The sequence below is a fragment of the Martes martes genome (genome assembly GCF_963455335.1).
Source record: "Martes martes genome assembly, chromosome: 8".
Taxonomy (NCBI): Eukaryota; Metazoa; Chordata; class Mammalia; order Carnivora; family Mustelidae; genus Martes; species Martes martes.
In genome coordinates, this window is record NC_137895.1 from 67,119,379 (window position 1) to 67,133,230 (window position 13,852).

The following is a 13,852-nucleotide window of genomic DNA, read 5'->3' on the forward strand; positions in this document are numbered from 1 at the left end:
TTGTTTTTATATTCAACAACCATTCCAAAATGCATCTATGGAATCCTCTTGTTTATCTCTCTGGGTTCTTATTTCACCCTTAAATAATAATAATTTTGTTTCCTTTTTTTTAATCTTATAATTTTTATTTCCTTCTCATGCTTAGATGGATTGGTTAGGATTATCAGCACAAAAATGTGTAGATATGTTTATAGCAATCATCCTTGTCTTATTCTCAAACTGAAAGGAAAAACATTTGACCTTTCAATACGATGTTCACTGTATTTTGTAAGACACCCTTCATATTTTAAAAATTGTTTCTCCTTTGCCAAAAGTTTTTTCATAAATAGATGTTGAATTTTATCAACCAGTTACATGATCATGATTCCGATTTTAACCTACTGTGACAAATTACTATTTTTAATCAAATCAAAGATTCTGACAATTATAAAGCATACCATTTTATGTTACAATAAGGAAGGAAAGAACAAAATCCCACTGAACAAAAACAAAATCAAAATCCCAATTTAAGATACAATTAAGAAAAAAAATGGTAGGCATCTTAGCATTCATAAAAATACAAAGTAATTTATAAAGATAAAACTGCCATGTATCCCTGGAATTAAACATAAATTTGTGATATACTCAATTTTTAATACCTAATGGCTTTTAATTTGCTAGTATTTTTGCATATCCATGAGCGAGATTGGTTTTAATTTCTGTACTATCCATGAAATTTTGACAATGAGCTCTGTGTGAAGTTAGAATTTTTCCCTCTGAATGTTTAACAAAGCTCACCAATAAAACTCTCTAGACTTAGTGCTTTATTCATGGAGAAGACTTTTGACTGTATTTTTTTTAAAGATTGTATGACCATGATTTATATATCTCCTTGAGCCTGTTTGTTACATTATTTTTTTCTAGGAATATGTCCTTTTTATCAAAAATTTTCTAATTTCTTGGCATAACAGTACTCAAATTTTCTCATTTGAAAATCAATGTGGGTGCCTGGCTTGCTCAGTCGGTTAAGTGTCTGCCTTTGGCTCAGGTCATGCTCTGAGGGTCCTGGGATAGAGCCCATATCCGGCTCTTTGCTCAGCTGGGGGTCTGCTACTCCCTCTCCCTCTATGGTCTCATATTCACTCTCTCAAATAAATAAATAAAAATCTTAAAAAAAAAATTTTTAAACAATGCATGATTTTAACCCTTCATATTGTTTATTTATATTTCTCTTTCTTCTTTGACCAAACTCGCTGAAGGTGTCAATTTTATTACTTTTTCAAGCCTGACTTTGAGCTTTTCTTATTTTCTCATGGTATGGTTGTTTTCTTATTTCTTCCATTGCCTTTATTTCCTTCCTTCTTTCAACTGGAAACTTAGCTCATGAATTATCAGCCTTTTTTCCCCCTAATATAAGCAAGGAAGGTAATACTTGCATTTTCTCCGAAATGCTTAGAAGAATGTCACAAGTTTTTGTTTTTTTAACAACACTGAGTGCTTTTATTATATAGAACTTAATAATTAGCAAAAACGACTTCAATTTCATGGCACTGTTATGCGAGGAGAAGTTTTTGTGGAGACTGAGGTAAGGGCTGCAGCTCTGCAAGGATGAAATTTACTCTCATGACCTGATTCCAACTGCTCTCTTTCCTCATTAACACATTCTAAACCAAGAAGCATGACACTACACATTATCTTTTATCTGAAGCTTTCAGAGCCCTCAGTAAAGCTCCATCTGCAGTATCCAGCACTATTAATCCCATTTAGAGGTTTTCCTCCTTATAGAACTGTATCCCTCCCTATCAATAGCTTCAGAGAGTTTCTTCGTATTCTCTTGTGTTGCATGTAGATAAGCAATGTAAGCCATGCAAATTCAAAAGCCGTTACAGGTTAGGCTTAATGAAGAGCTCTAGATTCACAACTTGAAATAAGGTTGTTGTATGGACCTCTGAGCCCTGGGTTTTGAAAGTCTGTGTCTTTGGGTGGTTCTTTTTAAAAGCTGGGAGACTCAGACACTGAAGACATCTTGACTAATGATTTATTACCTGCTGCAGGGTCACCTCCCTTGCACATTCTACTGCTCTCCCCATGTTTCTGTGCATAATATTTTCATTAAGTTCTGAATTATGGCCTAATCTCCATTATAATTTCTTCTTTCATCCCTGATTTATTTACATTTCATAGGGTTGGGTTTTCAATATTTACTATTAATATTTTCTTTATGAATCTTTTTTTTTTAAGATTTTATTTATTTACTTGACGGACAGAGATCACAAGTAGGCAGAGAGGCAGGAAGAGAGAGGGGGAAGCAGGCTCCCTGCTGAGCAGAGAGCCAGATGTGGGACTCGATCCCAGGACCCTGGGATCATGACCTGAGCCGAAGGCAGCGGCTTTAACCCACTGAGCCACCCAGGTGCCCGTTCTTTATGAATCTTATCCTAAACGTATACATAAGTTGTTCTGAGAAATTCATTACTTCACAGTGAATGAGTGCCTCAGCCCACTTTGCCCCAGCCTTAGCCCCTGGGGGTATGTGATGAGAGAAGATGAGGTTTTTTTCCTACACAAGTGTTATCAAGTAAAAACAAATCCAGACTTAGCTACAGAAAAACTTTATTGGAAAATATTGTGGCAATGAGAATGCTCTGACCATAAGATCTCCAATTGTCTCAAAGATCAGATGGACATAAGGGGATGGTTGAGAAGTGAAAGTCTTTTTTAGTGGTTAATTTTCAGGAAGTGTTTGAGGACATACAATTCCAGTGCAGGTTCAGACTGAGGGTGGATTAAAGTTCAGGGGTCTGTGAGGAGAGAAGCCTAAAGTTTGATTAGGTCCTTTTAGGGCATCTTGTCTAGATTGGTCTGTGGGGACAAACAGTTCAACTAACCATTTATGAGACAAACAATGGGAATTTGGAGGTCTGGGTCCAGCTTTGTCACACGTGAACAAAGCCATACACGGAAAGGTGGTTCTTTGTAGTAAGCCACTGCCAGGAATACAATAAGATGGAGAAACATAACTGTTTTCCAGGAGCACAGTATTCAATTGTCAATGGCCAGGTGCTTCATAGACAAAGGACAAGGAGATGGGTTGGGGATTGTTTTACATGTCACACGACTACTTCTCTCCCTTTAGCATGTCCTGAATGGGTGTATCTTCTCTGGCATTTGCGTGAGGAATTACAAGGGTAGGGGATGTCTATTCCAATAATATGTCATAGTAGAAGCCATGACCACAGTGTTATCAGATCAAGCTCAAAGTTATATTTAGCAATAAAGTTATATTTAACATCCTCACTGGTCACTTTACCTAGACCCAAAGTTGAATTTGCAGGTCCCTTCTCCCCACTAGACCAAGTATGATAGCACCCATATCCAAAAAAGCCATGAAGGGTTGTGTCCCTCCTTTCCTGAATTTTCCAGAAAATTCCAACAGGGCTATTGGGTCTACGGTCCTTTGGGAAGAAAGAGACCATAGCCCCATTTTTAAGGAGTTTTCTCCTTAAAACAACTTAAATCTGGGTAGAAGGGGAGGGAAGAATTAGGGGATGAAAGACACAGACACCTACTGTTTTCTGTCCTCCCAAAGCCATGTACCAGGCTGCAAAACTATCACTGCCCATATCACTGCCCATATTCAGGACTTCCTCACCCAACAGCCATGTCCACAAAATGACAGCTAAGAGAAGCTATTATATACAGTCTTTATGAATTATGTCATACAATCTTTATGAATATTTCAGAATGTGTATTGTTCTTTTTCTGTAACACCTTAAACCAGAAAAAACAGGCAATTTCAAATATAAAAAAATCTCAGGTAAGGATAACAGTAGTCTAACAGTTTAAGGCTATAACTTTTTGTACTTCTCTCTTGGGGCTAATTGTGTTGTTCAGTACTTTGAATATTACTTTGTTTTGTGAGTTATCTTCTACCTCATGCTAGTATTTAAAAATAAAATTCATTTTACAGGGCACCTGTTTCGCTGTCAGTTAAGTGTCTGCCTTCGGCTCAGGTCATGATCCCAGGGTCCCAGGATGAAGCCCTGCATTTCTGGGCTCCCTGCTCAGCGGGGAGTCTGCTTCTCCCTCTGCCTCTCCCCACCTCCCCACCCCTAGCTTGTGTACTCTCTTACTCTCAAATAAATAAATAAATAAAAATAAAATTCATTTTAAATGGGCATCTGGCTGTCTCAGTCAGGGGAGTGTGTGCCTCTTGACTTTGGGGTTGTGAGTTCAAGCCCCCTGTTAGGTGTAGAGAGATTACTTAAATAAATAAAACTTAAAAAAGAAAGCAAGCATGATTACTCATGGGGTTGCCTGACTGGCTCAGTTGGTAGAGCATGTGACTCTTGATTTCAGGGTTGTGAGCTCCAACCCAAAAGATTACTTAAAAATTAAAATAAATAAATAAATAAATAAAATGCACTTTAAGTGATGCCAGAGAGAATAAGCCAACATTTTAAGTATCTACTAGTATAGATAATATTTAACATAACTTTAAAAATTAATGACTCTAAATTGTATTTTGGAGTTATAATGTGCCTTTAAGCAGTATTTTCCGAGAACTGTGGAAGAGCTTGATTATGATGGGAATAATAGGCAGAATCTCAGACTATTGTTCTTAAACTTTCTTAAACTCCGGATAGTAACAGATTGCAGGAAATGTAGCTCAGGATATTCTGAAAAATGTAGCCTCAGGAGACAGAATCAGTTACAATGTAGAATACATTTCAACTCCAGCATTCTTGTGGAAATAATCAAAGGCTTCAAGGAGAAGGAAGAGTTGGTGCACAATCATACTTGATAACACTAACACAAATGTTAGCAGTAACAAAATAAGGTGGAATGCAGAAAATGAATTAAAGTAATTTATGTAGTAGAATTAGGTTCTGGTCAGATTAGAATGCAGGAATAAAAATTGAGAGGTTAGTAAGATCAGCAGAACCTTCAGATAAATAAAAAGGATAAGAAGGAATCAATGACTCTGGAAACATACTTCACAATGCAAATTAAGAAGAATGGAAAAAGCAGATCAAAAGATATGGGAAAGGATAGTTCAGGATGAAGAAAAATCCTCTCACAATAGCACAGGAATTCTACACATAGAGAAGATAATTTCTTAGTAGAAACACATGTGGAGATGAAGTAGCCTGAGTACGAAGTTCTAGAAAAAGAAGAATGTTTCCAGAAAAGTGATCTAGTCTCTCATTCAGCTACACTAGCCTTCTCTTTCTTTCTTTTTTTTAAGATTTTATTTGTTTGACACAGAGGGAGGGAAAGAAAAAGAGAGACAGAGAGAAAGCACAACCAGGCGCAGCGACAGGCAGAGGGAGAGAGGCAGGTTCCCAGCTGAGCAGAGAGCCTGATTCCAGGCTTGATTCCAGAACTCCAGGATCATGACCTGAGCCAAAGGCAGGCGCCTAACTGACTGAGCCTCCCAGGTACCCTATAACATTCTGTTTCTCCAAAGCAACATGGTTTCAGAAACTTTCCTTGCTCAAGCTCCAAATTTATATAATGAAACCTCTGAAGAGGCAGAAGGACACTAGCCTAAATTGAAATGCCCCATATCTCTACACTTACCATCTCTCCAGCTTGAGGGATGTTTTGATTTGCAAAAAAGACTGTAGAAATTTGATAAAATAAAGATAGAAACATCACAATAGAATTTTAAAGTACATCTGTTTAATTATATTATAACCATTAATGCAATATCTACCTCAATAATTTCAATAATAAAAAATGATGGTATAATGATGGTTTAAAGCTGGTTCAATTGCAATTTTAGAGGCTTACTTATCAAGAGTGAAAATAGAAGACTATTAAAAAATAGCTAAAAAGGTAACGTGTCATAGTGCTTAATGTTTCTGTAACTGTTGGTAAGGCTTACATCTAAGTTTGATGCAGAATTCTTAATGGCACTGAAACAGTTCTTTTCTCAGCCACAAGGTATATACCGGTTCTAGGAGTCTGGAAGAGACTGACTATGGGTACCACTCCTTGTCTTCAGTTGTGACTGCGCAATATCAGCAAGTGCACTTTGTATCTTTTCCAGAAGCATGTCCCCTCGATAAACAACATCCTCCAGACATGTAGCAGCTTCATGGTTTTCTTCTTCCAGCTTATACAAGCTAGCAGCCTTTGTAAGACACAAATTAAAAAATCTTCTGAGAAATGAAAAACTTGGAGGTTAGTAAGAGTTGAAAAGGAAATAAAAAACTAGAGAAGTATTTACTTTTAAATCTGGAGGACTCTGAAACCATTATGGTAAGTTTTTCAGTGTCAGGAATTCTAAAATCACATGATTTTTAAGAGTTATCCCCTGTATGAATTATTTAAAAGAATGAATTTTCAGTCGGAGATCTCCGAATATGAATCTCTTCCACACTGCTTGTGGACACTACATTCTACTCCACACCCAGAATACTACCCAAAAGAGTGGAAAAGAGCCAAAATGAGAAAAATAGAAGTTTCCTTATAGCTCAAAATTGGACAACCAATATACTCAGCATGGTCTTTAATAAACTACAGTATGTTACAATTAACAAAACCTCAATTTTAAAATTTAATCATGGAGCACCTGGCTGGCTCAGTCTATGGAGCATGCGACTCTTGATCTCAGGGTTGTGAGTTCAAGCCCCATGCTAGGTATAGAGATTACTTAAAAATAAAATCTTTTAAAAAATAATAAATAAATAAAACAATCTTAATGAAACTTCAAATACTATAACAAAAGGTATTAAATCTCTTTTGGGGCACCTAGCTGGCTCAGTCACAGGAACATGTGACTCTTAATCTTGGGATCATGAGTTCAAGGCCCACACTGGAGTAGAGATTACTTAAAAAAAAACAACAATAAATCTTTTTAAAAAATATATCTCCTTTAATCAAAATTCTCTACTAGCAAATTTCTCAAAGGAAAAAAGATTTTTACCTGTAAAGCAGCTGTAGATTCTTCACTGGGTAATGAATCTATCAAAACATCGATGTCTTTTGCTGTTCGTGCAATCAGTGCTGCAAAAAGCTGGGCATATTCTAAAGAAAGATATCACTCATTCAGGGTATTAGGGAATGTCAAGTTTTCAGAAAAAGAAATTAAATTTGAAGCTAATGAAACCAGAAAAGTTCATAAACTTCTTCTGTACTAGCCTTTGAATGATTAAAATGTAATTTTAACATACCAATCCTATTACATGTTTGAGAATTAGCCTTACTATTAACTCAAATTGGGAATTAAACATAATTATTTCATTTTTTAGGACAATATGCCAGTCAATTGAATAAAGGAATCTGTTAATGGCATGTCTTCCTTATTAAGGTCCCTCAAGTGAAATTCAGCTAAATTCATACAAATTCATCTCTAAAGGAGTAACAATCTGTTATTTGACATGAATGGAATTATGAAATGTTATGTAAATTGACCGTAACAAATTCATTTCTTTTATAACAAAACTTTCAGTAATATTCTCAAACAACAAGACTGTAAGAAAGCCATAAGTAAGTTACATTTCTCAATAAACTTAATCTTAAAGGGTTACAAGTAATGTATATGATGGGCAAATTAAGACAAACCAAGAAAATTTACCTTCCGTAGGATTAGCTGGCTGATCTTTGTTAATTGCTGTCTGAATATTACTAAAAGAAGCAGGAGGACCACACTGCTGCAACACTCCAATGGCATTACAAAACTGATCTGCAAGCTTGAGGCCAAAGAAAATGTGTCAGAGTTAGAAAGGATTTATCAGTTTTCAGGATTTTATCGGTAATAGCAACAAAAGTTTCTATCATAATGATCTCTGAGCAAGGGAAGAGAACAGGAATAATTTTGGATAAAATTAGCCAGTTATTATTAACAACAATTAAATGTGTTAATCAGACAAAGAAACAAGGTTTGGTATCAACATACTCGAAACAGTTAAAAGGAAATACAAGATAATCTTTGTTTTTGTCCCAAGGTAACAGAATAATAAGAGAAATATATGCCAATATTTGTTACAAGCATAAGTAAGGATTTGGGGGGGGCGGGCAGCGGTGGGAAAGAGTAAATTTGACTGGCAAATAAAAGTATGGCCCCAGGATAAATTTTAAAATGTATAACTCATATACAAAGTACATAGTCCCTTTTTTTGAGACTAAAGTAGTTACAAGTATAAAGAAATAGCATGGAAAAGACTCCACCTTAAGAAGTCTTAAGGCTATTGATGGATGAATGAATGAAGAAACTGGTATACACACACACAGGAACATTATTCAGCCATTAAAAAAAGGGGACGCAACTGGGTGGCTCAGTTGATTAAGCGTCTGCCTTTGGCTCAGGTCATGATCCCAGAGTCCTGGGATCAAGCCCTGTGTCTGGGCTCCTGGCTCTGTAGAGGGCCTGCTTCTCCCTCTCCTCCCTTGCTCCTGCTCTCTCCCGCTATCTCAAATGAATAAATAAAATCTTTTAAAAAGGGGGGAGGGGGATTTTGACATTTGCAACATGAAAGGACTTTGTGGGCATCACGCTAAATGAAATAAGTCAGAGAAAGACCAATACTACATAATGTTACTTATATATGGAATCTAAACAAAACAAAAACTGAGCTCACACACAGTGGACAGACTAGTGGTTATCAGAGGTGAGGTGCAGGTTAAAGTGAGCAAAAAGAGTGAACGGGGTCAAAAAGTACAATCTTTCAGTTATAAAATAAATAAGTCATGGGGATATAATGTACATATGGTGATTACAGTTAATACTGTGTTGTATTTTTGAAAGTTGCTAAGAGAGTAAATCTTAGAAGTTCTCGTCAAAAGATAAAAATTTTAACTTTGTAACTACAGTATGGAAGCCTGTTAACTAGACTTACTGTGATCTTTTCACAATATACACAAATACTGAATCATTATGCTGTACACCTGAAGCTAATATTATGTCAATTATACCTCAATTTTAAAAAAAAGAGAGAAAAGGGACTCCAACTTAAGTATTTGGAAATGCTTTTCTCCATGACTCAAGTTGCAAATTCCCACTGCTCTAAAAGTATTCCTTGGGACGCCTGGGTGGCTCAGTTGGTTAAGCAGCTGCCTTCGGCTCAGGTCATGATCCCAGCGTCCTGGGATCGAGTCCCGCATCGGGCTCCTTGCTCCGCAGGGAGCCTGCTTCTCCCTCTGCCACTCTGTCTGCCTGTGCTCGCGCTCTCTCTCTCTCTCTCTGACAAATAAATAAATAAAATCCTTTAAAAAAAAAAAAAAAAAATTTAAAAGTATTCCTTAAGCAGTTCTGAAGACTGAGAATACCACTTCCTTACAAGCAGCAAACTTAAGACTCCTATCCTCCCACACAGCTTCCCTCAATTGTCCTGACCTCTTGAACCTCAGTTTTTTTAATTTCCAATCAGTGCATGACCATTTCCACTAAGTTTCTCTGCCATTATTTAAACAGACCTCAAAATCAACTGTTTCCTTTGTTTAATATCTAATTTGTATTGAGAATCTCCTAGTTATTAGCAGTCTAACTTCAGACTCTCACTTTCATCTTCAAATCCTTCTATTCCCTTTTCCCTTTTCATTCTATCATCATTGCCTCTGTAATTATCTCACAACAGAATTGTTACAATAGCCTCCTTCTTGTTTTCCATTTCACTATGTTATTTTACCCTGCTTAAAAATTTGGGGCTCAGGGGAGCCTGGGTGGCACAGTTGGTTAAGTGTCCAACTCATGGTTTTGGCTCAGGTAGTTATCTCAGGGTTGTGAGATCAAGCCCTGTGTTGGGCTCCATGTGGAATCTGGTGAAGATTCTCTCCCTTTCCCTCTTCCCCTCCTGCTCATGTGTACCCTCTCTCTCAAATAAATAAGCCTTTAAAAATTTTTTTGAGCTCACCCCAACATGGCCTTTAAGATTAATCTCCAACTCTTCAGGCTATTTCAAAGCTTTCAATAATCTAACTCAACTCTACTTATTCATTTTCTACTAATCTTTCATATATACCTAACTAGTGATAAATTCATTCCTGACTATACTGTGTTGCTCACGTTCTACTACTTGAAATGGAGCAAAAGTAAGTGCTCAGAAACTGCAGAAATGTAGATTCCAGTTCTGGTTCTGGTAACCTGAATAGGGTTTTTCATTTTTAAATTGGAAACATTTTCATATTACTCCACTGTTCTAAGGAAAAACACACATGCACAAAATTCAACACGGTGGCTATCTGCTGTGTTCCTCAAAAGCTCTCAAAATCCATTTATTCAACAAATATTTATCAAAAATAAAACTCTATGACAAGCATTGTATATAAACATTAGAGTGATACAGTGAACAAGACATAGTTTCTGCCCTCATGGAGTTCTCAAGAGGATAAAAACAAATGTTATTTCAAAACTTTTAAAAATAACTATAATTTAGATCAATGCTAAGAAGATCTGCTCTATTTTAATGCATATCACTCTATATTCCAATTTACCTCAGCACTTACAGTTGAAGACATTTGATTCATTATAACTACCTAACCAAATACTACTTTTATGTTATTTAAATGTCTCTTGAGTATATGACATCTAATTAGACTGTGAACTCCTTAAGGAGTATTTCTCTGTAAACATGATAATGCTTACATACACAGTAGGCATTCATACTTGTTAACCTAGAGGTTTCTCCCCAAAATCCAATTATTAGCATGCTAACCCTGAAGTTATGGCCATATTCACTTTCTCCTACTAACTTTCTGGTTACAAGACATATATGAATATGCAACATTTCTCCTAAAATAACATTTCTACCCAGTAGCATCATTACAATTTGATTTTGAAAAGCCTCAAAGAATATCTCCCAGAGGGAAGTTGGCTGGAAGCCCAGGCAAGTTACCATAAAATAGAATTTATCGGGACACCTGGGTGGCTCAGTTGGTTAAGCCGCTGCCTTCGGCTCAGGTCATGATCCTGGGGTCCTGGGATCGAGTCCCGCATCGGGCTCCTTGCTCGGCAGGGAGCCTGCTTCCTCCTCTCTCTCTGCCTGCCTCTCTGCCTGCTTGTGTGTACTCTCTCTCTCTGACAAATAAATAAAAAATCTTAAAAAAAAAGAAATAGAATTTATCTTAGTGAATTCATCAACATTTAGGGGCTACCCCTCTCAGTCCTAAAAGGTCTTATTTTATTTACAGAGTAGATCAGTTTTTCACAGGCAGATTCACAGCCTTCGAACAAAGATTGATGATGCAATGATAAGAATCCTAACTTCTTAGCCTCCAGTGTGAAAAAATTGGCAAGGGACCAGATTTTCCAGTGAACATATTCTCTCTATACAGACATTTTACCTGGGACATCAAAATATAAATAGAACGACAATGACAAATATAACTACTAATGGGAAACCCTTTAACTGTTAATGGTAATGAGTATATGAATCCTTCGGTTTGCATATACTCTCCAGTTAGGCAGAACTGGAAAAATAAGAACGATCAAGGTAAGGGGGTCGACTTAAAAGATTTGGCCCTTAAGAGGAAGGAGACTTTCTGAGACACATTAAAGACGACTTAAATAAGTGGGAACATACACAAGCGTTACAAGATTCACTCTCATAAGCATGTCAGTTTTCCCCAAACTGATGCTAGAGAGCGCCAAGAGACGGAACGAAACCCTTTGTCTATAGGAACCAACTAAGATGAAACAAAACTCACCTCACATCGTTCCAGCCTCAACCTGAAAGTCCAGGGAAAGGAATACTCTCGGCTGACATTTAACGAAAAAGCTCCGGATCAGGAGCCCAGTCTGTCTTCCGCGGTTTAACATTGATAAGGGACAGAGCAGCTCCTGCTGCTTCTCCCCTTACCCCCGGAAGAGAAGAGATCCCATAAGCACTACTGACAATAAAATAAAACTGTTCCCAGAGAACAAGACAGGACCGTGACGCCTAAGTGTCCTGAAAGACAGATCCCCTACTTTTCAGGCGAACGAGGCTGCTCCCTCACTCAGCTCTCCGCGAAGCCCGAAGCCGGCCTCAAACCCCCCAGGACGCCGCGCCACCTCCCGCCGCCGCCAGCGCTTCTTGCTGAAACCCCGCCTCAGTCCGCTCCCCACTTGCCGGTGTTCTTCTAGGGCCCCCTTTCCTCTCGTTTTACATCAGAAAAGGGAAGACAGAGACTAAGAGAGCGAAATTGCTCACCGAGTTCACCGCGTCCTGCAGCTGTGTGAGCCGGTCCGCCATGTTCCTCCTTGCAAGCTAAGGAAGCTAAAGCAGCTGCTCGTACGCGATTGGGCAGTTTCAGGACTCGTGCTGGCCAATCACAGAGCAACGTTCTTAGAAGGGGTGGAGTCAGCAGAACTCCACGCCTGGCGAGAAGAGGGAGGGTGGGACTTTTCCGAGGCTTTATTTAGGCTAGCTCCATCAGCGAAGCATCTCTGCTGGACGTGTTTTGAGTAACTTGGCGGTGGTTCGGAGCCATTCGTGATTTGGATCCAACATACTGTTCTCGAGGTTTTTGGGTGTTAAACATTCTACAGGGATTGTTAGATTCTGCGGTTTTAAAAGTAATTTTCTCTGCCCTCCCTTGTATTCATGTTTAAACATTGCCTTGAATACTTGTGCTGCATTGGGTTTCCAGGTGGACCGCAAAACATATACACAGCAGGCAGCTCAAGAATCCTTGGGGGTCGCGATACCGATTTTAACGTCAAATCCAAATTAAAATTCACCAGGCTGTCTTGGCTATGCATTAGGGTGCCTCGTCTGTTGCTTTTGGAGGCGGGGGGGGGGGGCGGGGGGGGCGGGGGGGTGTGGGGGGGGAGGATCTCCCAAGTGGAGACTGGTTGCATATTTTAATTCTGAGTGTGGGTGTGCTGGGGAAGCTGACACACATGGGATGGAAAACATCGAAAAATTAAGTACTAAATCGAGCTATATTGATGGTGTTAGAAGAGAGTGGTTAGAAAAGAGAGGTTTCTGTGGGCAAAGGTGAGTGGCAGAAGAAGAGCCATTTGGAGTTCAGAGGTAAGGTGTGAGTGTAGGCAACTAGTAAGAATCTCGTTCCTTTGACAGCGAGGAACTCACTGTGAAGAACAAGAGTGTTCGTGGAAAGGAGATTGGAGGTTGCAGTGTGTAGTTGGGAGAAAGAAGGTTCCTGGAAAATGAGCCTTATGTGTAGGTAGGATGGCGACAATTTTTAAACAGATTAAGATGTGCAATTTAGACTTTAGTCTTGAGACCTCTTGAGGGTTTAGGTGTGAAGGAAGATAGTAGAAACTTGGTATCTGGCTATTTCGGTGACTGGAGCATGTGACGCTTGATCCCCTGGTCATCAGTTCAAGTCCCAGGTTGGGCATAGAGATTACGTTAAAAAAAAAAGAAAAGAAGGAAGGGAGGAAGGAAGGAAGGAAGGAAAGAGAGAAGAAAGAAAGAAAGAAAGAAAGAAAAGAAAAGAAAAGAAAGGAAAAGAAAAGAAAAGAAAAGAAAAGAAAGGAAAAGAAAGAGACTTGGTATCTAAAAAAAGTTATATAGCCTGGGGATAGTGTGGCAAAAAATGAGCCTGAAATCAGCAAATGACTGGTTTGTGGACTTGGGACAAACTCATCTCTTACACCCTCCTCTTGCTAATTATCCCTGATCAGCCTACTGAGGTTGGGGGAAATTGGGGAGAATTATCCACTGAAAGCTTGTCAGATTTACCCCCAATGCTAGCTGGTAAACTGTACTTCTGCTTCACCATTCCTTCCTCTCAATCCCTCTTCATATCTGCTGGGACCTAACTAGAAACGTCTCCAGATGAGGCACCTCCCCTAACCATCATGGGATTAATGAGAAATGACTCTAATTTGTTTTAACTGTAATATGGAATAATCTCGTGACTGTTTCTTCTCACCCTCAGTTGAGAGTATACCTTATTGAATGCTTGCCACGTACCA

At 38.4% G+C, this 13,852-nt stretch overlaps 1 protein-coding gene across 1 annotated transcript; it reads right to left on the minus strand.

Annotated features, from left to right (window-relative positions):
* Window positions 1-5,240: 5,240 nt before the first annotated feature.
* On the minus strand, window positions 5,241-12,189 carry MED21 (mediator complex subunit 21). The gene is made up of 4 exons (XM_080811599.1): window positions 12,117-12,189; window positions 7,565-7,679; window positions 6,914-7,014; window positions 5,241-6,118 (listed from the first exon to the last, which is right to left on the minus strand). Exons 1-4 carry the CDS (start codon window positions 12,156-12,158, stop codon window positions 5,942-5,944), a joined length of 435 nt encoding a protein of 144 aa, XP_080667725.1. The 5' UTR covers window positions 12,159-12,189; the 3' UTR covers window positions 5,241-5,941.
* Window positions 12,190-13,852: the final 1,663 nt, after the last annotated feature.

Excerpts from the sequence above, each read along its gene's own strand:
- MED21 (XM_080811599.1), bottom strand. The coding sequence starts at position 12,158 with ATGGCGGACCGGCTCACACAGCTGCAGGACGCGGTGAACTCG. Across the intron at positions 7,680-12,116 it reads TGCAGGACGCGGTGAACTCG|CTTGCAGATCAGTTTTGTAA; the intron begins GTGAGCAATTTC and ends TTTGGCCTCAAG. Across the intron at positions 7,015-7,564 it reads GCCAGCTAATCCTACGGAAG|AATATGCCCAGCTTTTTGCA; the intron begins GTAAATTTTCTT and ends ATCTTTCTTTAG.